Genomic DNA, 26616 nt, shown 5'->3' with positions numbered 1-26616 from the left:
AAGAGGAAAAGGGGGACAAGGATAAGCAACCAGACAGAAGGAGAGATCACCTTCTTCTTATCTTACCTTCTTCTCTTGCCTCTTTAGTGTAGAGGCAGAAAGGAAGAGAGGGAGGGGGGGGGGGGGCAAGAGAAAAAAAGAGAGGCTGTGTGAGGTGGGGTGGGAGGAGAGGTGGGGCAAGTGTAGGAGAGGCAGAAGGGTGTGTGCTAACATGAACCACTCTTCCCCTCCTACGTGTGTGCCACTAGTCTCTGTGTCTCTCAGGCAGAGAATAGAAAAGTTGGAGCAAAGTCTGAGTCAGCTCTAGCAGCTACCAGACACTCACAGCAACTCCCTCTACAGTACCAGTCTCTCTCTCTCTCTCTCTCTCTCTCTCTGTCTGTCTCTCTCTCTCTCCCTTCCTCTTTCTCTCTCTCATTTTTTTTGCTCTCTCACTCATTCACTCTCTCTCTTTCACACACGCATACACTCACACACAAATACACACACACACACGCGCACACACACACACACACACACACCACCCGTCACTCCTGGCAGAGGGAAGACAGGACCACAGGAGAACTGTTACACACCTTTACTACCAGATACTCACCCAGCCATCGCCAGACGCTTTGCCCAGGATGTGGATGCTTCTCTTGGGGGTCACCTTTGGATTACTGGCCTCCTCCAGGTCAGATCTTAAAGGTGAGGAGACTCTGCCTTCGCCCAGCGGATGGCTCTTTGTTTGTGGATTTTTCTTTTATACCTTATTCTGCATAAATTGTGCCTGGCTGACTGTCTGGCAACACTCCTTTGTCACCAGATTTTAGAACCAGACAGTATTGTTTGGTTTTTTTTTTTGTTTTTTTTTACCCCTATCTTGAGCCTCGTTGAGAATTTGAGGGACTGTTCATGTAAAGAGAAGACATTGAAAGAGAGAGGCTGTGCTCTGCTGCTGCTTGTAGAATGGACAAGTGGATGCCGGTAAGAGAGCGCATGCTACACCAGCACAGACAGGCTTACGTCTGGCAGACTGAGACTCCTGACAGACACAAAGGAGACAGTGGCTCTTGCTCACTCTGTGTCTCACATGCATTCACACTCTGGGAAGTGAAGCTTATTTATCAGGCTTTTTGGATGATCAGTCTAGCTTTCAGAGTCAGTCCTTGTTTTCAGTTAGAAGCAGAAATAGAGGTTTTTATTTTTCTTTTATTGCTGTGCTGCTACAGCTGGAGTCTGTGCTGCCACGCTTAATGCTTTATTCTCTGACACAAAGGATGTTCAGCAATCGCTGTAGCTTTCCCCCCCCTCAATGTCTCCCTCTTTTCTCTTTGTCTCAGTCTCACATGTGCTGTCTGTACGGTTTTGATTGGATTTGTTGCTCGGAGCGATATATCTCTGGAGGTGAAGTTGGTACTGAATCAAACAGGTCTAAGGTTTGTCTGGCTTGTTCCCTGAGGAGGTGGTGGTAGGGTTGTTCACAAAGACTCCCTCTGGCACTGCGTTGAAGAACATTCGGCATCAGACTATAAATTTGACCAGTATTTAAGGGCAAATAAGAGACTACCTAGACAGTTTGTATGTGCACTGTATGTGGGAAGGGGGAGGGGGTGGATCCACAAATGCATGTATCTCTGTGTCTGTGTTTGAGTGTTGAGAGTAATTGGTGTCTGGTGAGAAGTGTCCTGCAGTGGTTACTGCTTGTCTTGTACTAGACATTGTCTTTGAACCTTAAACCTGTAGCTGTGTTTCACCTTAAGCACATCATTAAGAGCGGGACTTGTGGACTTTGTAGCCAGGCCAGACTTCCATGTAAACCAAGACGAGATTTATGGATTCATGGCTTTTATGGTTCTGTCTGGATGCCCACCAACAGCAGCTATAAGCATGAATGGTTCAATGAAAACTGTCTGGAAAAAACTGTAATATGAGAAGATTTGGTGACTGGTATTTCTAATATGTACAGTAGTCACTAAACATGCCCTAAAGGAATTCAAATTAGTTTTTTTTTCTGGTAGTTAATTAACTTAATTTCATCCATTTAAATTTATATATAACTGTTCGACCTCTGGAAGGAATGTAATAAAAATCCAATGTAGAATAATTCAAATCTATTACTGCTTTTCAATTATTCAGCTGGTCATGAGACTGTGAAGAGTTATCACCAATCTGTGAGACCTTCCAAATTTCATAATTTGTCAATTTCCTGTCTCTAACACACAGTCGGAGATTTAACATTGAGGGTCTTACGATCAACATGACGAAGATATGGAGAGCTTTGAACAAATCCTAAAATCTCTGTAACTTGATTTGATGTTTAAGCTTAGTGCTCTCTTTGAGTTTCCAATATAGACAGCAAGTGCAGTTACAACAGGCCAACCGTAATTCTGAGTGTTGCATCTTCTCTATAGCAGATTATTCTCTCTCTCTCTCTCTCGCTCTCTCGCTCTCACGCACACACAGATTTACAAACTAAAATGCATGCACTTGGGCCAACCTTACCACTGGATTTCCTGCAAATGTGGCTGTATTTGACTCCTTGGCATTAACAAATGCTCCTGCATGTGCCCGTGTCATGTTTCAAGGTAAGGGGTGGTCAGGGGCCCCGTCGACTGGGACTGGGCCCTGACAAAGAAGGCTTGTGCCTGTTACAGGCTCTGAGTACCATCTCCTGCCACCTGAGACTCTCAGACACGTGTTTGCCTCCTCTGCCACTGTACCCTCCTTTACAAACCAACCACCCTGAATGCTGAATGGCCCTACACCTATATCTTATCATCTAACCTCCTCTCCCTGTTTTCTCTTCTTTACCCAGTGCCTTCGACACTAATTGAACTGGTCTTAAATGTTTAAGGAGTCCTCAAGTTCCGGGTTTTGTCCTTCTCTTTGTGTGCTGTTAAACCTACTAATTACTCTCTAAAACCATTTTGTGAGGTTCATGCCCACCCCCCCAACCCACCCCGTCTGTTTTCCTTCCTCATACACACTAAAGTCTTTGTATCCCTGGGGAAACTGCTCAGAAAGAACTCTGTAATGTACACACATCCTCCTGCATGAAGTATTTCCAAACTTTTTATATCATCATAACAGGCAAGGCAAAGGAAGGCAAATTTATTTGTGTTGCGCATTATCATACACAGAGGTCATTCAATTGTGCTTAATAGAAAAAAAAACAATAATAAAAAAAGAAAAAATGCAATAAAAGAAGCGAAAAAAATTGAAATAAAAAGCACAATATGAAAACAGTATAAAAACAATATAATATCACAGATTATAACATGGATAATGTCTCATCAAAAAAAACGCAATAAGAAAACAGTATAGATCTGTGTGGAGGTCACGCTCTGATGATGCCAGCAGAACCACATCATCTGCAAAAAGCAAAGATGCAATTCTGAGGTTCCCAAAGCGGACACACTCTTCACCTTGACGGTGCCTTGGGATCCTGTCCATGAATATCACAAACAGGATCAGAGACAAGGGACAACCTTGGCGGAGACCAACATTCACTGAAAAAGTGTTTGACTTTGTGCCGAGAATGCGGACACACCTCTCACTTTGCCTATACAGGAAACGAATGGCTCCTAGCAACAGGCCCAGTAACCCATACTCCCGCAGTAACCCCCACAGAGTCCCCTGGGGGACACGGTCATAAACCTTCTCCAAGTTCACATGTAGACTGGCTGGTCAAACTCCCATGTCCCCCTCAGTACTCTCATGAGTGTAAAGAGCTGGGTCACTGTTCCACGGCCAGAACGGAATCCTCACTCCTCCTGAATCTGAGGTTTTCCAGCACCCTGAAGCAACTACTATCCCCGACCTCCACGGGACATTGAAGAGGCGTGTCAGACGAGACAGCCCTTCAATGTCCAGAACCTTCGGCATCTTGGGTTGTATCTGATCGTCGCCTTGCTGCTAGGGAGCTTCTTGACTAACTCAGTAACCTCTGCCAAGGTAATGGATGAGACTTCCCCCGAGGCTTCAGACTCTGCCTCCTCCACAGAGGACCTGTTAGCTGAGTTCGGGAGTTCAGCAGTTCTCCTCCCCGACTGAACACAGCCTTGGTGAAGCCCTGCTTCCCCTTCCTGAATCGCCAAACAGTTTGCCAGAACTTCTTTGAGGCCAAAAAAAGGCCTCCTCCATAGCCTCCCCAAACTCCTCCCACATCCGAGTTTTTGCTTCTGCAACTGCTGAGGCTGCCACCCTTTTTGGCCACCCGGTACCCATCTGCTGCTTCTGGAGACCCCTGAGCCAACCAAGCCCTAAAAGCCTCCTTCTTCAGCTTGATGGCTTCCATCATTGCTAGCATCCACCAGTGTGTTCTTAGGTTGCTCCCCTCCACAGGCACCAATAACCTTGAGGCCACAGCTCCTAACCACCCCTGACCTCCCCAAGATGCACGAGAAATTCTTCTGCAGGTGTGAGTTGAAGACCTCACAGACAGGGGCCTCCACCAGATGTTCCCAGCTCACTTGGGTTACCAGGTCTGTCTGGCAGCCTTCCCCACCATCTGATCCAACTCACCACCATGTGGTGATCAGTTGACAGCTCTGCCCTTCTCTTCACCCAAGCATCCAAAACATACGGCCGCAGATCTGATGATATGACCTCAGCGTCAATCATCAACCTCTGGCCTAAGGTGCTCTGGTACCAAGTAAGCTTATGAGCTAACTTATCTTCGAACATGGTGCTCATTATAGGCAAACTATGACTAGCACAGAAGTCCAATAACAAAGCACCACTCAGGTTCAGATCGGAGGCCGTTCCTCCCAATCACGCCCTTCTATGTTTCTCCGTCGTTGCCCACATGGGCGTTGAATTCCCCCAGCAGAATTATAGAGTCCCCAGGCAGAACCCTTTCCAGGACACCACCTAGAGACTCCAAGAAGGTCTGGTACTCTGAGCTGTTGTTTGGTGCGTAAGCACACCCAAAGGTCATAGCCTTCCCCTAAGCGAAGATGAAAATATAAAATCTAACTGGTCTGTAGAAATAAGATCATTAACTAAAAGTCCTTTGCTAGAAAGTGATCAAACATTTAAAACAGCTAACTTTAAAATATAGGAAGGGCTTTGAACAGTCTGAGGTTTATCTAAGGCATGAACAGGTATTAGGCTTGATGTGTTTACAGAAAGTGTAGAGTTCTGCTGTGTTTACTCTGCTTTTTCCATTCCTTATCAAGACAGGAATTGAGGAAGCTTCTGGCACACTGTTTACCTGGAGAGGGGAGGTGACATAGGTGGGGTTTCGGGGATTGAAGACGTTGGATCCTAAGGGGGGTGTAGCATCCTGTTCCTATTTGCTCTGATGTCTCTCATGATTAAGCTCACTTCAGCACTTCAGGGGCAGAGGTGGCTGTCCTTCAGTATTTCTTCCATGTTGTGGTTTATCTTCTTCCTTTTTAGATTTCTCTTGTCTCTTGTCCTTGGCAGAGGGGTGATGCAGGAGGAAAAATAGGTTGTAGATGAATAGTTTTATTCCTGATTTGTTGGGAGGATGGGATGATGAATTGAATAGAATTGAAACAGTCATACAAAACATTAATTAAAAACCCTTTTAGAACAACAACAAGCAAAAGAACGATATTCAAAAATATGTGAACAATATGGAGGAAATGGTGTCTTTGCTTGGTAAATTGACAGTTTGACAGTTAATTGTTCTAATAACATCAGCCAGGCAAAGGACCTGATATAAAGGACCAAGATATGTTTTAGTGTGTCATTTTCATTAAAGTCTCCTTTTTAATCTGAAAATAATTTTTATCTGCCTGTTCTATCTCACTTATGGTTGTTTCGTAGCAGTGTGTAAAATGGTTGGGGGTGTTGTTAAGCAAAAAGTGAGAAAGGAAATGGTATGTTACAGAGAAATCAGATAGTGAGAGTCTTTGTGACCTTCAGGTAATGTTGGTAGTGTGTGTGTGTGTGTGTGTGTGTGTGTGTGCGTGCGCGCATGCACACGCATGCCCAGATCTCATGTTTAACCTGTCCCACTGGCCCAGTGCACCTAAGCAGTGACCAGGGGAGTGAAAGCCGAGCCTGCTGACGGAGCGACTTCACTGGTTCACATGTGTGATAATGCAGGACACTGACACATTGTGGGAGTGATGGTAACACGGTCTTGCTCCACACCAGCTGATGAACTATGGCTAAAGGGATTTTGCTATAGTAGTGGGAAATATACAGTAGATTCTCTGTTCACGCATCAGATCACGCACTCATGATATTTTCGAAAAATGTTTTTGAGAAAATTTTCAACAAGGTGTTTCTAAGAAAGACAAGATTGTGTAAATTATTATGACATCAGGATACTGAGAATACATGTTTGTTCTCTTGCTGTACTCCATGCTCTGTCGTGGCTCTACAAAGGTTATGACTCAAGGAATCATCAGCCAATATCCATGTCTGTGTGCATGAGCATCTGTGATCTGCCTGTGTGGTGCCTGTGTGTACCTGCATGCAGGGGGTAATTTGTACTTTATTGCTGGCAAAGAAAAGACAAACAGAGAGTAATGAGAGAAAACAAGACAAAAGGAGATGGGGGGGATGCGAAAGTGAAGTGAGATTCAGGCTTGTCTATTACTTCTAGAGCAGCTGGAGTTTTTGGCAAGAAGCTGTGTTAAGGCTCCCTTTCTCTCAGGTTCTGTACACTCAGACTTTGCAGTTTCCTTGGTTTCAACTCCATTAGGTGACAATGAAGCCTTTGGGAGAGTCAGTGCCTTGGCATAGCAGGCCTCTGGACTGTATAAAGACACTCATGACCGTTCCCTCTGCATACTAATGATTATGCCTTAGATTCATGTCAGTCGCCTTTTAAGCTTACTGATGGTAAGCTGTTTGATCTCCCCAGGCAGGTTTGCAAGGCCAGGACAGTCGTCTTGTTTTTCACCCCTTTACTTTCAGGGACACTGTGCCATGTGGCAGCATGTGTTGAGGTTCTTTCAAGTATATGTGTGTGTGTGTATGTGCGTGACAGAGAAGGAGAGAGAAAGATAACAAAGAACTTAAACTGCCTTACAGAACAAGTGCTGGCACTGTCTCTTGTTGCCCAGCTGCCACAAACAGCAGAGTTCAACTTCCTGCTGATGCTAGTGCTCTGTTTACTCATAGCAGCCAGTGGAAAAGCAAGGGGAGTTTTTTTTTTAATCATATCTAGTCTTAAAGACTAGTTTCCTCCACAACAAAGAGATAAACATGGCCACAAAATTACAAATAACAATTTCCTAATGTTGGGGTTTTACTCATCAAGTATTTGCAGTTGGAATATACGTACAATATCTGGATATACATACAGTATCTGGGGGGGTTTCCCCATTTGTTTGCCACAATGCAAGGGTCAACTTCAGGATACAGCATGAGAAGTCTAACTTAACAATTTGTCAGTTATTACTGTATATACCATGTGATCACTATGTGAGCACATTCCTGAGGCAGGCACTGCACAATATAATGTAATCCACCAACACAACAACAACGTAACCAGAGTTCCTTTAATTACTGTCAAGTGTTGTGATTGTAGGATAATTCTATTAGATTTCTTTATGCCACATGTTGATATGTAGTTACATTAAAGTGAACCAGCAGGTTTTTAACTGAGTCCAAAAAAAGGTTCTTCAACTACAGCTTAAAAAAAAATCAACATTATAAAGTGTTTTTTTAGTATCCGAGAATGATTTCCTCTTTTAATTTTAGTCTTACAGTTGGTGGAAGCTGTGAACTGAAATAGCATGGTAGTTACTTCTGGTTGTTCAAAAACTGTGTATTAGTTGTGACTGCACGTTAGATGTTTGTTTCTCTTTTCACCTCTTTTCTAAGTTGGAGGACTTAACAGTTCAGTGCAGGAAGCTCAGCTATCAGAAAGATGCAATATGTCACACGTGATCTTCCTGTACAAGTATGATGTTGCTGCTGAGTGACTTTCACAACTTCTGTCACCATGGTAGCATATTTAAACAAGCAACAAACAGATATGTTTGTTTTTTTTCTGTGCATGTATGGGTTTCAATAACTCTTTGTATGGCTGTCTGTGGTGCTTGTGGTGGTAAAGCATCCAACTTTTTTTTTCCAATACAGAATATTAAAACCCACAGTCACCGTGCAATTCACTGCACTGATATTTTTATTTTTTGAGTATGAGTCTAGCTGCACAAAACGTGCGTGTTTTCAGCAGAAGTATTTGATAAGCCTCCACAGAATTGACCCGTCAGCTTCCTGATCATATGTTCAGAGTGTACATGTTGATAATTCATTTTATTTTAAGAGTTTTTCTTCTGCTTTTTACCACAAAATCTAGATTGCAGTCATTATATTTAAGTCTTATTTCTAATAATGATAATACGCTTTCAAAATTGCTTTTGCAGAAAGTTTTTTACACTAAACTTTTTTTTTCTATGTGGGAAGGGGAACCACCCGAAGAGCACCAAAGTCACAAGCAAATAGTCAGTGTTAAAGTTGTGTGTCCCTAGTTATGTTGCAAGACTCTTCCCAGGTGGTGTCTTTCCTTTTCATCGTCAATGCAAATTCTCACCTGCTCATATCAGGAAAATCCCCTGCTGAAAATGTAATTCTCGCCAATTCTGGCTTTTTCCATGTCGTGATTTACATGTCTACAAATACAGCTGCCGGCTATGCTGCTCATTTGCTATAGGCTTAGTTTGCATTTTTGCTTTCATTTCATTGAGGCAAAGTCATTTCCCTGAAGCTACTCCTTCAGTCAGGCAAACTAAGGCAAAGAGGGTAACACTACACACTAAAACTTACAACCTTTCACTGATCTACAGTTTTGAAATGATGCTTTGTACAAAAAGCAGGTTTCTGATTATTGGCAAACAAGCATGAATTCATAAGCTCATTCATAGGTTTTAGAGACAATATTGACAAATTAATGTTTTTTACGAAGAAGAGTGAAACTTTGGGCACCAAATTTTTTAGTTAAGTATAATTTACAAAGAGCTAGCCTACTCAAACTGTTACACTATAGGAGGATGTTCGCAAAGGGAGTTTTCACAGCCTGGCAACCCATGTGTTGTGTGTATTACTGATCCATTAAGCATTCTTCAATAAAGTCAATAGTTACAAATTTACAATATATACAAAATACTGTATGCTCCTATATTAGAAAGGAGTATCAGAGTTTGTCCAGTAAGCAAAATTATGCTTTCTGAGCATCTTAGACCTTGACCATGTAAACTGTGTGCAGTGGATGTTTCCAGCCATAAAATGCCACTGTCAGTGCAAAATTTTCTCAGCATTATATTTTGGTTACACCTTCGCCTTTCTGAAGAGGAGGTCAGCGAGTGTAGTGAAAAGTGTACCGTATGTACACACTTGTTTACACAAAATAATAGTCACTGTCGATGGGTATGCTGCCTGTCTCATGATGCTTCTCTGCCAGAAAGCTCATAAGAGCAAACATCTCATGACTCACACTTGAATAATGACACAAAACACACATGCATAACTCAAGATTTTACACATTGTACATTATATGGTTGTGATAAGCATAACTGTGCATAACTGACAGAAAGATATGGTAGTTGAATTGAGTGAGAAGCTGCTTTATTTTTCTTCTATCAGGAAAAATAAGGTACAATTGCACACAAAACACAGCAGATCTCAAAAATATTCTGCAAGAAAAATATCAATGACAAGTAAAGAGCTCCTCTTTTAAAACTATTGAATGAATCCTCAGCTGTCTCATGTCGATTCCACGGTGTATTACAAAACTAAGAAACAATTCCCGTTGTATAAGCCACAGCAGCTGCATCCTTCCTGTGCTATACAGTCACATCAAACATGGCTCTTAAACCAATCTTCTATCTCAGCTTGTTATGAATATAATTTTTAGCTGTTGCAGTTGGAAGACATGAAAAAAAATCGAAATGACCTGTTGATTTTAAGTGTATTTCATTATTATTATTATTATTATTATTATTTCAAAAAGGTATAGTAACTGTGATTAATTTATTAGATTTGTTCTCAACTGACTGGAACAATTCTTCATCAATAAGATCTAAATGATGTTGAACCCTTAAACTATTGCATATTTTTTCATTCTCCTTCTGCAGTGACTTCTCGGACCTGCAGCTATGCAGGGGTATTTCTGGTCGAGGCAGAAAAACGTCACTCCCTGAACTTTTCCATGGCTGAAAAGGTGTGTGAGGAGCTACAGAGCACATTGGCAAGTCAAGAACAAGTCGAGGAGGCCTATGCTAAAGGCATGGAAACCTGCAGGTGAAACCACAAGCCTTTCACTCATAACTATTTACATTTACTGTTGTGAAGAACTTTTTTTTTTTTAACTGAAGTCTTTTTAAAAATCATTTTAATGCTTGTTAAATGAAATGTACATTTTTGAACTGCAAGATATGTATAAAGAATACAGATTGAACATTTATGGTGAAATATGAAAGGCCACAGGAAATGCTTTTACTCATAGTCAGAAATAACTAAATGCCAAACTACATTGAACTTCAGCTTTAAATCTGCTTGATCACCTTGATTGCATTTCATCCAGAGATGTAAAACCAGAAAAGAGGAAGATAGTCTTTTACTTTCAAGTCAGGGGTACACTACGTTTGTCATGTGGTACATCTCAAACAAATTTCCAATAATGGAAAGCACCATCTGTTACTTAACTGTGTTTGTCTCTACTTCTCTGAGCAATGTGAATTAGTTCCGTTATTAGTATGATGTAATGTGTTTCTATGTGGCTGCTTGGAGACAGATTGCATTCTGCATCAACAAATGTCTCCAAATTGTGTCAAAATACGTCTTTTAGTAATAACATTGTTGTGTGTGTTCAGGAATGGCTGGATCCAAAATGGGAGCGTTGCCATCCTCAGACACACGCAACATATCAACTGTGCAAATAACACGATTGGGTTGATTCTTCTTTCATCTAAAACGCATGAAGAAAATGATGCCTTCTGCTATGATGACCTAGGTGACTATAACCATGGGTATTTCAAATTTCTCAATGTGTTGTGTTAATTTACAGACCTGTTGTTATTTGCTTCTTTATTTTGGTAACATCTACTTCCTGTTCCCCCATGTTTGCAGCTGGGCCTGATAAGAACTGTGATAAAGAATTAATACCATCAGGACTCTCAATTAAGGATGCACCAGGTCAGTACAATAAACCCATTCACCCTCAACATATTTAGTCCCCACTTGTCTTACTTACTTTATAGTTGATGGGAGGTCAACTTTTAAAAACATACAGAATTCCCAGGTTATTAAACACAGTTGATTATGTATGTCATGGAATTGACAGTAGTAAAAAAAAAAAAAATGAAATTCAAGCTCCTGTATTTCAGGATGCACAACCTCTCATGTGAGCAACAACAGAATGAAACCTCCCTGACATCAGCTCAGTCTTGTTACCAAATGATCTCATCACTATAGTCGACACCAACATCCTCTTAGCTCCTGGCTATGTTACCTGAGGTGGGACATATAGTTAACCCAAATCCTCTCTGGCTGAACTGGAAAACAGCTGGGTGAGGTTACTATTACGACCGCCTTAAGTGCAAATGAGCGATCAGGTTCCATTTTATATATATATTTTTTATTTTTTTTATTTTACCATTCATATCTTGGCAGTATCATTTCACATTTCCTCATTGCACGTTATAAGGGTTATAAGGCTGCTGCAATTACAGAGTAATGATTTTGAATGAATAATGATAAAGAAAAAATAGCTCTTACATGTCAGCGTATGTACTAACATAGGGATGTCACACCAAATTGAAACCTCAAATTACTCTTGTGTAGTTAAACAAATACTATCAACAATGATCTCACACAGAGATACCCTTTAAAACTATCAATTAACAGTCATTTTAAGAAGCATAATAAAAACAAAACTGTGATCAAAATCCAGAGCAGAGATAGCAGGTTAACACCCGAGATAATCAAGCAGGATGTGACTCATTTTGTGCTGTTATTTATATACCAGCCACCTTTTTTTTTAAATGGCATGCTGTCTGACATTTTTCAATAATTTAGAACCAATTATTTTATACATATTATGCTGTAATATTGCATGAGGAATGGCCCCAATCTTTTTCTTATAAGTCAGGTCAAAATATAGGTGACTGTAACCATGTATGACCCTTTCTATTCTCCAATCAGGAGTGTCCTCACCATCGCCTCAGGCTCCAACAATAGCAGAGGGCGAGGCAGAGCCAGAGCCCACTGCAAAAACACAACCCACCGATGCTTCTGACAGTGAGGTTGTTGACACCACAGTGGCAACTGTGGAAGATGATTCTTTGGTAAGAGAATTCGCCCCACCAGGTACCAATCCGCCCACAGAAATGAGTGCAGAGAATCCACAGCTTACCACACTTGCCATAGACGAAATCCCCTTTGGAGGGGACGAGAAAAGCAGCGTGACGTCCACTGTCACAGAGTTCGACCAGCCCGCTGGATCTGGGATGATGCCATCTTCCTCTGAGGAGGACAGAGCCTCTACAACGGCCCCTGTTGGAGAGCCAGCGGAAACACAACCTCCCACTGACACAGAGCCTGTTGGAGATGGTGTCACAACAGACTGTAAGAAAAACACAAGCAAAAAATTGAATCATCCAGAGGCATGACAGCTACAATCAAAACACAAGTAGAGTCATTAAATTATGCACGATTTGAGTTAAATAACAACACCTGACAATGTAATGCAATGCTGTACAATAGCTGCAAAAAACAAAAGAGACTTGTGTTGTGGAGACTGAGTCAAAAAGAACACGTGCTGATTCACCTCTATAATAACTTTTGGAGTGCATTATACTGCAACTCTCCTCTTATATGGTCTACACTCTGTATATCCACTAATGTGATGGTAGAAAATGACTTGAGTTGATTTCAGCACAGCACATCCTGACATCAGAGGCAACAGGTTTGGAAGGAATGAAGTAACTTTAAGAACATAGGACGCCCTCTTGTGTTAGTTTGAGCTCTGGAGTGAATTTGTTACAAAACAGGCCTCAGTGATCTTTTTGTTGTATAGTAGGAATTACAAGGTGTATTAAACAAACACACCTAAAAAAAAAAGAAAAAAGAAAAAGAAAAAAAATGTATGTTGAAATCAAATCCATAAATCAAAATGTTATTATGTAGCTTGCAGTGTCCGGTGCAGCAAAACGTGCAGCCCCATAGAGAGACAGTGTATGTATGATTTAAAGCATGTAAACATGCTGTAACACAGCCACAAATATATGTGATGATTTCTTCTAGATTTATGTCTTGAACATGCTTATATTTTTTATATGTCGGTGTATAATCTGTATCTGAGATTAAATGTTTACCTTTTGTCTTACTGACCCGCAGCTCCACAACAACCTAACAGCAAAGGATGGTCCAGTAGTCCTGCTAAGCCTGATGCTGATCAACACAACAGCGATTCATCCAGTGAGCAGCCATGTTACTTCACACATACCTCCAACCCCCTGAAGTCCATAGTGATTGCAATCAAATAAGAAAAGCACACACTCCAATTTGGATTCATTCTTTATCGACAGTGATTTTTATTTCTTACTGACTCAGCTTTAATACTGTCAACTCATGGCTTGTTTTTTTTGTTATTTCTCCCTCCAGACTGGCTGGTAATCCTTGGAGTGATTGTGGCAATTGCTGCAATTCTTATTGTATGTGCAGCTGTTGTCAAAAGGAAAAGGTATGACCTCAGTTGCTATTAATAATTGTTATTATTTTACACTAACAATGTTGTCATGTACCGTGTTTTTGGACATAAATACCCCCCTTTTTCTGTCTTTCTACGTGGAATAGGCAATGCTCACAGTGCCAATTTCTACATGTTTGGCTTCACACTAAGGGATGGTAAAAAAAAAAAAAAAAAATCAATATTAAATAAATGTGCCTGAATGTGCATTTGCAGCTTGTGTGGCAAACGACAGACGCTGATGATCACATCCATAGACGGCGGCGAGGGGAACGGGGCTGCAGCATCAGCATCCAGCTCCCACGCCCAGGAGAGAGAGCAGGAGATGGTGACCCTCATGAACAAGGAGAAGATCCAGGAGAACGGCAACACAGAGGAGTTCACCGTCATCACGCTAGAGGAGTCGCCAGATAAAGAACAGCTGGCGTGAGAGGGGAGCGTAGGGTATGGGTGAAGGCAGGAGGGGTAGAGTGAGGAAGAGGGCTGAGAGGGTAGAGAGGCTGGGGTAGGGGGCTCCAAATGCTGGGGTTATAAACTACTTTGGCGGTCAGGGATGAATGGAGGCTGAGTAAGGGTCTATGTGCGTGTTACTTGGAAAGATTGTGTTTTCCTGGGTCTGCCTCTCTGTGGGACCAGGTCTTTCAAACCAACATGTGCAGCATTGTCTTTGTCTGGAATGCGGGGCTAGTTAGAACTGAATGGTGGTCAAAGAGTGTCATGCATGGTGGGGTATCATGCATCTGAGCATAGCAGGATATGTGTGTGTGTGTGTGTGTGTGTGTGTGTGTGTGTGTGTGTGTGTGTGTGTGTGTGTGTGTGTGTGTGTGTGTGTGTGTGTGTGTGAGAGAGAGAGAGTGTGTGCGAGTGTATGAGTGAGTTTTTTGTGTCAGTTCTTTGTGTCTCTGAGGTTGTACGCTTTGTTGATGATGGGGCTGGAGAGGCATGGGCTTAAAAGGGAGGGGGGTGGTGAGGTTGTAATTTGTGAAGAACATATTGAATACAGATTTTTCACTTTTTAATAGAATTGGTAAATCCTAAAATGTAGGGCCTACCGGCCTAAATAGGAAAATTATGAAAACTGGTTTATTTTCTTTAAAATACAACATAGAAAAAAGAATTTTAAACAAACAGCTCCCGTGTTTTCTGTGTGTTTTTTTTATTTTTTTTATTTGTTTGCTTATTGTTGTAACCTTGTGTATATCTCAGACCTTGCCTGTGGACTGGAGTTTGGTTTTTCCATTTTCAAGAGAACTGGGGATGTCACTTCCTTAATTTATGCAGCTTTGAATCCCTTTTTCTTGGTCTCTGTATATAAAGTATATGTTTTGGAAACGCCTTAGCAATAGCTGCCAGTGGATGTTTTCTTTTCTTTTTTTTCTGGTAGGGAGGGGCGTTGTGTCCCTTTTAAATAAAGCAATGTGTCACTTTTGAGTTATTTAATTGGAAACAGTACCTCGGGTAAATAATTGCAAATGGATTTTGCAACAGTAAAAACGGAGTGGATATTGTATAAATCAGCTTAATGTATAGTATCCAAAACTGTGCAATTCATGCACCACTGAAGTCAGTTTATACGGTATACATTTACAATGAGTTGGGAATATGATGATATGATGCCCCTGATGGTATCCTGAGGATAAAGCAGGATGATAATGATGATGTCATACTATATACACAGTGTGTAAAAAAATAACTGAATGAGAAAAAGAAAGAATTGGATTGTATCTGTAGCAGATTGATCATTTTTTGAATGTAAGATTTGTGAGACAGCAGCTTAACTTTATATGCTGAACTAAGTATCACATATGATAATGGGGGGCCCATTTGCTGTAAACACATGCTGTGAATGAAGCTTGTGTCTTGGCCTTAATGTGCCCATCATGCACACGTGTAAACAAAATACTGCAGTTTTTTCCTCTGACCTTCTCATTGATTAATTATATCATACATTGTGTCAAATCAATATTATTCCCAGTGTGACAGCTAAATTCTTTTTCAGTTTTTTCCAGTATAAAGCTGAATTATATACAGCAATTGTAAACAGATTTATTTTGTTTCTGACTTGTTCCGTTGTTTTTCCTGCTTTTTCTCTTATATGATTCATTTTGACGGGAAGTAGCAAATGTACTAGTGTAGGCAGGTTTTATGACAAATTAACAAAACATGTTGCTGAAAAGATTTGTAAAGTCATGAACAAAATAAATGTGTATAGAAAGAGATGCGCTGGAATGTGGTGTTCACTCACTGATTACCCGGCATGTGCGAAGACAAAGGGGAGCGAGTGAATGGCATGACGGGGGATGCGAGTGGTTACATTGCCCACACATAAGAGGAAGTGAGGTTTCCATGGCACCGGTCGTGATGCGGGAACATGTTAACACAGGAAACAAAGACGGCCATTTTTAAAGATAGAAGTGGCATCTTTCAATACAGTGCATTCAATGGTAAAAGAGCACAACAACTGCCTATTTAACATGCATTTATTATGCAGTACGCAAAGTCATTTAATACTGATATAAAACTGCTCAGGGGTAATGCTGCCATCAAAAAAATGACCTCTATGTACTGGATTTAAGTCTTGAGAAAAACATGCATTCTTTGTGACACAGTATTTTGACAGCCTAATAGATCATTAAAGCTTTAAATTGCTTTTTTTGGTTTCTATCAACCAGCAGAAAACATGATGTTTGTCCAAAACACTATCAGTTTTTTTTTTTTTTTTATGAGGCCAATATTTTCAATATTTTTAATATTGAGGCCAATTTTCTGTAATAGTGGTACAATGTCATAATAACTCTAGTTTACATTCACCTGGACCACCACTTCTACAATGTGCACATAGCTACATTTATCCTTAATATTCCTGTATATATGTTTTCCAGGTGGCGTAGGACATGACACGGTTCTGAGTATTTAGTGTGGAGTTGATATATATATAAAGCCACCTAGAGATGCTTAGAAATTGCCTATAAGCAGTTCATTGTCCATTTCAGCATATCAAAAAGATTGTAGTTACCATTATTTATCTCCAATATGCATTTTGCCATGTTTTTATAATTTTACATCTATAATAATGATGTTGTTTAGACTGTCTGTTAGTCATAATTACCCCAATCAAATGACAGAAACACACAAAAAAATGTATTTCTGCGTGTGTGAGTGCATGTAAAAATTCAAAGAGCAGCCAAAAATTTAGTTATGAATCAACATTTATTAGTTATATTTGTATATGTACACCAAAGGTACAACACTTGATATGTAGAAACAGATTTTTTATGTATACCATAGACCGAGGAAAGAATTCATGTATATTTTTTGTCTTTTTTTTTTCTTAATAGTGTATCTCCCCCACACATACGCTCTGCCTTTACATCAGAATTACAACAACTTTTCAAAGAGGGAAGGCCTAGAAAAGTAAGATCAGGAAAGCACGTTGTAGGCAGGAGTGAGACAGGTTATAAGCTCTATTTAGGAGTTTCCTCAAAAAGACACATTTCAGTAGAAAAGGACAAGCTTGAAGATATACTGGCTCTTCGTTGAAATACCGTGTCAATCAATATCCGTGTAATCCGTATCATTTAGCTCAGGAAGTTCCAGGTGTTTGTGCGTGCATATAGTTTCTGTGTAGAATGCAAACAAAAGGCAAGTGGAGTAAAGGCAGTTTTTACCGGGTGGGATTTCTATCTACCTCCTTGATGTTGATGGTACGACAGAGTCTCATTAGGCAAAATGTGTGAGGATGTGGCATGTAGACAGACTAACACAGACTCTAAAAGAACTAGATATCTATGTCTTGCAATTTTAAATGCACATGCACCAGGTAAACAACGATGCCTGAGGCTAAAAAGACAGTTTTCTCCACTGAAAAGACAAAATGGTTTCAGATGAGTCACCTGAGGAATGTTGCTCTATACTGTAACAGGAATCTGAATACATCTGATGTTTGTTCTTTCACTCAAATCAACTACTAAGTTGTGTTTGATTTTCTCACTCTATTCTACATCCAGGGCAAATTGGATCTTGTTCCTTTACTTGTCTCTCTTTCCAGCAGCCTTTATCACAGTAATTCCCACCCTAATAACTCATGTTGGCCCCCCTTTGTCAAAGCAGAAACTTCCCCTCGCTCTCTTTCTTTCTATCTCTCATTCTCACTCTCATCTCTTTTTCTATTTGTCGTGCAAACAGTTGTTTGCTTCTGCACTGTAATTTCCGGAAAATTCTGCATTGCCACCGAACAGAACATTTATATATTTATTTATGTACAATGAAAATGAAAATGAATGCACACTGCTTATATCTTCATGGAACAAACATTCAAAACGCTTACATTAGATACAAAAAAAAAAAGATATTTATATATTGGTGTGTGACAGGTAAGTAAAACAACTAGTTAACAGCTATTAGAGAATAAAAAAACAAGCAATTTATTACACGATTTCCTCTCTATACATTTTGTCTAATCTAAATTTACTCAGGACATAGATGATATTTTTTTTCTAGAGGATTACATTAAAAATGTCACAGCAATGAAACTATATTCCTACATATCATTTCAACGCCCCCACCCCCCCCCCAAAAAAAAAAAAAAAACATCTGTTACCTACAATATATACACAAAGTGCAAGGAGGCACTTCAAAATATCATGCTTTTAAGATAGTGGTGCAAAAAATAATTATAATTTTATTTTATTCATGCTTCTAAAACCGTGAGTTTGAACATAATAGCGGTCCAACACTCAATCCCCACCGGTGACAGTATGGTCTGCATCGTCTCCTTTTACCGGAGAGTTTTTTGTTTTTGTTTTTTTTTTATTTTTCCTGAAGATCACAAGGTCAAAAGATCAAGCCCAAAGGCCCTGTTAGGGTGTCAGTGCTGTGCTCTGCAGCTCACTGATTACAATTATAAATGTAGTGACCTTCCAGGTTTTAGCGTGTTTGCGCGCGTGTATATATGTGTGCAATTGAGAAAAGCGAAACAAAAATACAAAACAAAAAAAAAATAGTGAATTTGTGTGCGTGAGTGTATGTGCATGCTTGTTTTTGTGTGTATGGTATAGATCAGTCTGTGCAGAGTGTACAGCAGAACACCAAGTGCGCACTATGTTGTATCAAAGCGCACTTCTATCAGCCAAGCTTAAAAAAAGCAAAGTGAAAGACGTCTTCTGAGAGTGCGTCTCAGGAACTATAAGGACAGAGTGCTGCACTACGTGTTTCGTTAAGTTTCCTAGTGTTACTTTAAGTAGCATGTGTTGTTTGAAGTGAACATCTTCAAGGCAAGGTTGTCATTAAGCACAAATGAAAAGAAACAAGACAGGAGAGAAGGACCCCGATAGACACTGATAAAGAACTCAAATCCACACCCACATCACAGAAGTCTCACCTCTCACTCACACAGGCTAAAAAAAAAAAAGAAGAAAAAAACAGATTAACAGCCAGTTGTCCTGCTTTGTTTCTGTGTTTGCACATCTTTTTTTTTTTTCAAGCCATTTGGTTGTATGAGAGGAATACATTTTTATTACCTGATAGCTGGCAACATTCTGGCATTATGTGTGTTACTGTATGTGTCCACCCTTTTGTTCTGCGTTTCCTTAAACGACTTCTCACCAATATGGACACACAGCTGCAGCATCTAGGGTTTGTAGAAACAGTCGTGAGCTCTGGTGTCTGAAATATATTGTTGTTTACCTTTTTAGGTCTGGCTAAACAAGAAGCTGGCGAGCCTCCCTGTAGAGTGTTATATCAATGATCTGTCTCTGTTTGTGCAAGCCAAGGATCCATCTGACAGCCGAGTGCTGCGCTGCTTCTCCCTCAGTTTCTTTCTAGTCTTTTTTTTTTTTTTTTTTAAACATTTTTCTGATGGTTCACCTTCTGTCAGTGTTCAATAATAAGTTTGTCTCCGCTTTCAGACAGTACACGGGTTGAGGATCATTCAGCCACGGAATGTAGTCTTAAATATGTGTGTGTGCTTACTGTACGTGCTGGGAAACTCCCCTTCCTGTCATATTATCACATTATAAAATTATTGTCTTTCAACAAAGTCCTTTTGCAGTAGTCAAAACTTTCCAAAGATGTGCTGTTAAGAGGCTGCTTTTGTGAGGTGAAACGCTCAATAGTGAGCAAGTAAACATTTTAGGATTACAACATTTTTCCCTGTAAAAGAGTAAACATACAAGCCTGAGTATCTTTTGCTCTCCCTTAGTGTTTTTTCTTTTAAAACTTGGAATACGATCAGTGTCGACATGGAACAATAATGTGCATGACTTTGATTATGCCACTGACTCATAATTATCCTCATTTTGGCTTTATTGTGCTCTGTCACTTTGTTTGTGCTCTATATAACCTCATTTTTTGTGCTAACTTTTATTCAGATATGTCAATTATTTAGTATTATTTGTTCTCGTAATAACCACATTGACGCAAATTTAGCTTTAATTTCACTGGCATTTTTGTAAAAGTACCGTATAAAGTTTCATATTTAGGGCAGTGATTTTCTTAGCTTTAAGTTTTGAGGCTTCATTGGAAAAAAAAAAGAAAATATCAGCTGCTGTGCCAGCCACTTATAAATGGACAGTGATGTAAGAAAACTGAAAAATGTTTTGCGTCATGGAGGCAGTTCAAAGGCCTCTGTGAGTTGATTGATTTTCTGCCTGTTTGGTCCCTATAATTGACTTGGTCATGTTCATAACCCCAGCTCTCTCTCTCTCTTTCTCTCTCTCTCACACACACAGACACACATACACACACACAGACACACACACACACACACACACACACACACACACAAAAAGGTTTATAACTCACTCAGCAGGTGATTCAAAAAAAAATAAAAACAGTCCCCTTTTTACAGTAGACAAAATAAAGGAAAACAAAAGGGGGATAGAAAATGGGCTCCATATGATTTGTGCTTTATAATTCCACTGTGACTGTGCTTGTAGGTTTATGAGGCTCAGCGTGATTTTCCTGTTTGTTATTATTCTCCCTGCCTCCTACCCTCTCATCAGTTTGACCTCAGACCTCAGGGGCAGTGGGTAACATTGGGCAAAAGCAGATGTGGTCAGATGCACTTCAGAGGCTCTGACAGTTAAAGATGAGAGACTGAGCTTAAATTGAAAAGCAGTGGCTCTCTGCACATATGTGATGGTACTGACAGGGATGTAAAGCGAAGAAGCTCGGTACAAACATTACGCTGGTTGCCATGATTAATGCTCTAACTCCCTATCATCCTGCGGTATTAGAATAATGAATCACCTGTATGAAACTCGGAAGATGATCTCATCCCATGTTATACAGCCACTTCTTCTCTCATCTTATGATGTACAACCAGGATGTATTGCTAAGAATAGCTTATCTAACTTTTTTTTTCTCTTCCTTCCCTCCCCAAGCCTTGAAGTATGTTGTGCAAGTATCTGCTATATAGTTCATAATTTTGCTCTACCAGGTAAAGTATACCTCTGTTATCATTTCACGGTTAAGTGAATTAGTATTACATATCAGTCAGATATACAGTTACAAAATTTTTTAAAGGGACTAATAAAAAAAGAAAAGAAAAGAAAACTAAACTACCTTAAAAAAACAAAAAAAAAACAATTAGTAGTTCTGTTCATGTGACTTTTTTTCATTCACTCTTTTTTATCACCAGGTAGGAAAGCTTGTGGAGCCCAGGAGCAGGGGATCTCTGTGCTGCCATTATTCATGTTTCCATGGTTCCTCCTCAACAAGCGTGCACTCCGCAGCAGAGCCGTTAGTGGCTGAGGTTACCTGCAAGCAGTTAGCAGGGAGATCTAAACAGTTGATCCAAGGCACAGATTACAAAAAACACACAAACACAAACAAACTTAATGTCTCATAAAACTTTGGATCAAAGAGCTGTGTTACACTGTAACACTGTGTGGTTTGATTTTCAGCTTTAGCCAAGCAATCTGATCCGCTCAATCATCGGGCTTATACGGTTAATAAAGCATGCCATGCCATCAAAAAAGCAACGTTACCGATCAACCCTATACCCTGTTTTTCTTTAAAAGCCATTTGTTGAGATAGATGTTTTAGATAATACATGAGTGTAAACATTGTTACTGTAAAGCCAGAAAACCATTTAGTACATTCTTTTCTGTACTTTTGGATACTGTAGTGATGTTATTTGGCAATGAATAAAACACAGCTTCTTAGGTCTCATAGCTATTTAGCAATGTGCAAAATCTATGGAGGAAATAGTGGAACTACTGTGTGACCACTGATGATCAGGCTTATGGCAGTCCTAAGAGCTGAGTTTCTTTTACCCACCTGTGAACAGAGCACACATTTATGACAAAAAAATCAAGGGGCAATTACAAAAAAAAAAAAAAAACACACAAATGAATACATCATGAATGCAAAATAGCCAGATTACACAGAAAACAAGGTACAAATACTACAAAATGAATGCACTGTTACGTTGTTGTTACTTTGCAAGCACTCTACAGTGGTATAAATCTTTGAAAATGGGGTTAGAGATGTGAGTCAATCTATTTACAGGCAAACAGAAGAGAAGACAGAAAAAAAAATAGTCATGGTGGATACTGGAAATAGCAGGCCTTTGTATCGCATTTATATGTAAATGTCTCTTAATAAATGGAGACTCAGAAAGGAGGATATAACTTTTTCCTATGGACAGATTGCTTCTGTGACAGGTTGCCAGTGTTGCTAGGCAACACCTTTCACCCTTTAATAAATGAATAGGCTCATCAGTAGACCTTTTCCGCCAGGGCGTTTATGTGTATGCGTGTGTATGTGAGGGAACAAGCACTATGAGCCCCCATATATTATTCTAAAAGCCTGGGATACATTCAAAGACGGGATTCAAAGTGCATTATGTTTTACATTATGGGAGCTACTTCACAGCTTTCAATTTCACAAAACAGTTTTAGCAATGGGCAGAAATAGATGGTGTCAAAATGCAAAAAAAAAAAAAAAACCTGACTGGGAATGAGTCAGTGACAGCGTGGTAGATGTGTGTATGTAGGGGAATATATGCACTGCTAATTTGCTGTAACACTTTCCCTCTCTGAATTTTAAATGCTACAGCAATGGATGACCCTGTTGGAAATAAATCTGTTTAAGAATTAAAATCAGCTACATTTTAAGAGAAAGCAGAATGAACCATTCTGGACATTAAGCTAAATAAAATGTCAAAATTTGAGAAAAAGAAAATGGTTGCAGAAAAGGGAAAACATTATTCAATCGAGACATGTTTTGGAAGATGGATGTAGTGTGAACTTTTGGTAGAAAGGAGAGCTGCTAAATAATTCCTCAGGGTCATAATGAGGATTATGAGTTAGAGCCAATCCCGAAAAGGTTACAGTCATCAGATTAACTAACTGTAGAGCAAGTGCTGATTTATCCCTCATTTGCATGAAGCTGAACTTGAATCATTCTTCAGTTTGTTTAATTTTTCTTTTGGTAAGAGCGCTTTAAATTTTTAGACGTTCAACACAAAAGCTGCTATTCCAGAGGGACAAAATATATACATACGCATGCATCTGTTGTTCTATTGCTTCACTTCTGTCATAAAATAACAGTGGGTCTATTTACATTGTTATATACAAAGATGCAGTGGATAAAAACAGAGTCAAGCAAAAGATGCAGGGTGAGCATGCAACAACAGAGAGGGTTATATACAAGTCTCTATGTCTGTAAGCGTTAATTGTACCTTGCATTCATCTACTACGACAGAATTGTTAGCAGTGGCGGTAGCGGTGGTGGTAGCGGTGGCGGTTAAGACGCACTGGTTGGAATTGTTTTCGTGGTGGTTCTTCATGTCGTCATAATAAGACGGGGTCTTCGTCATCATTTCGATGTCGTCGGATTTAGCCGTGTGCGCGTCCAGCTCTTCAAGCTCTGCCTTGGACATGTGGTACACGATGCCTGCACCGTAGGAGTCACCCACCACGTTCACTGAGGTCCTGAATCGATCCCTGAAAAGAGAGGAACCAGGATATAGGAGGATGATCTAGCATGCTCCATCAATGAGGGAAAGACTAGGAAGGGTTTTGCAGAGGCAGGAAAAAACAAAAATCTATTTATGCGTAGCCACGATACACATATTTGTCTTGTCAAACTCACAGCAGCCAGTCAACAGCAACCAGCAGACTGATATCTTGGGTTGGCAGGCCTACAGCAGTCAGGATCAACAGCATAGTCACCAAGCCGGCACTGGGAATACTGGCTGCTCCAACACTGGCCAGTGTGGCTGTCAAACTGGATGAAGACACAGCAAAGGGGCACTCAGTCACATTTCTCAAAACCCACTACACCTAACCACATCCTCCACAACCCTCCTCTAAACCCTTCCTCACCACTTCAGTCGCCAGTGAATGTGAAATCGCAGCACCTCACTGCCACAGATGAAGACACTCATTCTCTATGGTGCTTGTGTGAAGAGCAACAGCTGAGGACCACTAGAGTGGGTCCTCCATCGCACATGAAGAGAGGTTTAAATGTGAGAGATAGGATGTTTAATTTAATAGACTGATATGCTGCAAAAATGTCAGACTGAAGGTCATCCATCCTCGACTTACACTATTAACAAAAGGGCGTTTGGCAAAGTTAGTTCCAGATACTCAAGAAACAGCAAGTGGTTTGTATTTATCTTCCTACTTAGCGTGAAATACAGCACTGGCACATGTGGCTTCTTCCTGGTGGTTTGTTTGCTCTCCTGTAAATTTCTTCTCTAAAGTTGCAGCCACTTTGATCAACTGAGGCTTTTCTGTTCACTGTTAAGTGCCTCTACACTCCATGCTGTGTTTGTCCTCATTTATTAAGAGCTAACTGTGTTTGCTGAACTGTATCCTCGGGGCGCCATTTAAACCCTCTTGAAATAGAGTGAATTACGACTCTGAGTGTTATGACTAAGAATAGCTTTTCTGACTTTTGTGTGCAGTCAAATCAATCTTAGAGGGAAGAGTCCTTTTAAGAAGCCTATTTTCATACATGGATGTCTGAAATATCATAGATCTCATCATTTCCCAATACCAAGTCTAAAATTTCATACAAAACAGGAATGCAGGCAGGAAAGAACACCAAATCTTTCAACTTACATCTTATACCCGTAACAATAGTATGATTTCCATTTAACAGTGTGAATGACATCAGCTAATTCGGACTCTGACAAATTTTAAGTACAAAGACAAACTATCTTAAGTGTTTGCTGACCTGACGGTGACAATCTGGCCTGGGTCAAGGTGGATACCGTTCATCTGGGCAATGAAGATGGCAGCCACAGCCTCATACAGAGCAGTTCCATCCATGTTGATGGTGGCACCGACTGGCAGCACGAAACGAGTGACTCTTTTGTCAATACCCAGGTTTTCCTCCAGACAACGGAAGGTGACAGGCAGAGTACCAGCACTGGAAGGAAAAGCAGAAGAAGGTAGGTAATTGTGTAAATATTAAGATGCCTCCATCTATTCGTCCATCCATCCATCCATCCATCCATCCTGATGCTGACCTGGAGGCTGTCCCCAGGGCAGTGATCCAGGCCTGGAAGATGCCCAGGAAGAAGGTGAAGGGGTTTTTCCTGACGATAACAAAGTAGATGCTGGGCAGGAAGATTGCTCCGTGGATGATGAGGCCAATAATTACAGTCACCATGTACATGCCCAACTGCCTGGCCACCACCTCCAGATCCTTGATGGAAATGATCTTACCACAGATCAGGCAGGCAATACCAAAGGGAGAATACCTGATCAGATGAAAAAACATTTTGTCATTACTTTAAATTTAATATCAAATACAGATGACAAACACTGATAAATTCTGTTTTAAATCGTCAGCTCCTCCTGTTTTAATGACGTGAGACATAACTTGGCATAGAAAGTTATTTCTGACTCCAAACAACTAAATGAATTTCAAAATGAGTCAATGAGATTCTTAAGTGATACTGACCACATGATCATGATGACAAGTTTCATCACAATCTCATTGAGGATGTTGAAGAATTCAATCATGAGTCTGGCCTTCTCTCCCATCTTGCCCATGCAGATGCCAAATGCAATAAAGAAACCAATCAGACCTGTGACAGAAAATCATAAATGTACCCTTAACTTTGAGTACCAGTGTGGACAGGTGAAATGAAGGAACTGTTATTAGGAAGTGATATGTTTTACATTTACAGCCAAAAAACATCAGGTTTTTCCAAATGTTTGCTGCTGTCAAATTGTGTAAATGTACTGTAAAATATTGCTTTTAGCCATGGTAGTGTCATTGCTGTGGGGATGGCAGTAGGTGGGCCCACTTTTTTGGTCAAGACTGAGATACCTCAGAAACTATTGGATCAATTCCCGTGAAATTTACTACAGATATTCATGGTGCACAGAGAATGAATCCTAATGACTTTTCCATTTCCAGTAGTTACTGTAACAACTTTCAGGACTCCTTAACTTTTCATCTAGTCAAATACTTGCCAAACTACTGACATTCCCATTAGCATTAACTGCACTTTGTGTTTAGCACTAATTAGCAAATGTTAGCATGCTAAAATGCTTCACAAAGATGGTGAACATGCTTAAAATGATACCTGCTAAGCATAAGCATGTTAGCATTGTTGTTGTGAGCATGTTAGCATGCTGTACAGCTGATCATAAAGTCACAAGCATGGCTGTAGTTGAAACAAATGTCACACACCCAGAACATTCATGCCACTTTTGAACTGCAGGGACTTTTTGACGATGAACTGAGGCTCCTTGGTGATGTTCGCCACCAGTCCCTCCATGGTGGTGGCATTGACATCCTCCTCAATAACCACCTCCACCTTCTTTGTGACCGTCTGGATCTGAGGTTACAAAAGACAGTATATTATTGATGAGCTTAATGACTGATACTGTGCCAGTTATGATAGTAAATACCACTCAACTGACAATGATTGAGACAATGATTGAGTTTGAAAATGTGCTGCTACAGAGAACAGAGTGGGCGCAACACATCAT

At 40.2% G+C, this 26616-nt stretch overlaps 2 protein-coding genes across 4 annotated transcripts in view; one reads left to right on the top strand and one right to left on the bottom strand.

The window, feature by feature from the left end:
- The first annotated feature begins 237 nt into the window (after positions 1-237).
- cd44b (CD44 molecule (Indian blood group) b) lies at positions 238-15876 on the top strand. Its single transcript, XM_056386677.1, has 8 exons — positions 238-687; positions 10044-10209; positions 10782-10921; positions 11038-11103; positions 12112-12534; positions 13306-13386; positions 13573-13651; positions 13874-15876. Exons 1-8 carry the CDS (start codon positions 624-626, stop codon positions 14085-14087), a joined length of 1233 nt encoding a protein of 410 aa, XP_056242652.1. The 5' UTR covers positions 238-623; the 3' UTR covers positions 14088-15876.
- A 972-nt stretch (positions 15877-16848) lies between these two features.
- Positions 16849-26616, bottom strand: part of slc1a2b (solute carrier family 1 member 2b) — a 31071-nt gene continuing 21303 nt past the window's right edge. For 2 of the 3 annotated variants that reach the window (XM_056386675.1, XM_056386673.1), the window contains exons 5-11: positions 26315-26462; positions 25577-25703; positions 25140-25373; positions 24845-25039; positions 23756-23890; positions 23343-23607; positions 16849-21415 (exon numbers count right to left, since the gene is read on the bottom strand). In XM_056386675.1, coding sequence (XP_056242650.1) covers positions 21344-21415; positions 23343-23607; positions 23756-23890; positions 24845-25039; positions 25140-25373; positions 25577-25703; positions 26315-26462 — 1176 coding nt within the window. In that variant the 3' untranslated portion in view covers positions 16849-21343. The remainder of the gene's footprint in view (positions 21416-23342; positions 23608-23755; positions 23891-24844; positions 25040-25139; positions 25374-25576; positions 25704-26314; positions 26463-26616) is intronic. The other variant, XM_056386676.1, reaches the window with a different exon arrangement.

This window comes from Seriola aureovittata, chromosome 10 (assembly GCF_021018895.1).
Source record: "Seriola aureovittata isolate HTS-2021-v1 ecotype China chromosome 10, ASM2101889v1, whole genome shotgun sequence".
Lineage (NCBI taxonomy): Eukaryota > Metazoa > Chordata > Actinopteri > Carangiformes > Carangidae > Seriola > Seriola aureovittata.
Note: the sequence above shows the minus strand (reverse complement) of the source record. Positions and strands in the feature narration are given on the sequence as shown.

Coding starts and splice junctions, on each gene's coding strand:
- cd44b (XM_056386677.1), top strand. CDS start 624: ATGTGGATGCTTCTCTTGGGGGTCACCTTTGGATTACTGGCCTCCTCC. Junction 11,104..12,111: donor CTCAATTAAGGATGCACCAG/GTCAGTACAATA, acceptor TTCTCCAATCAG/GAGTGTCCTCACCATCGCCT. Junction 13,652..13,873: donor GCTGTTGTCAAAAGGAAAAG/GTATGACCTCAG, acceptor GTGCATTTGCAG/CTTGTGTGGCAAACGACAGA.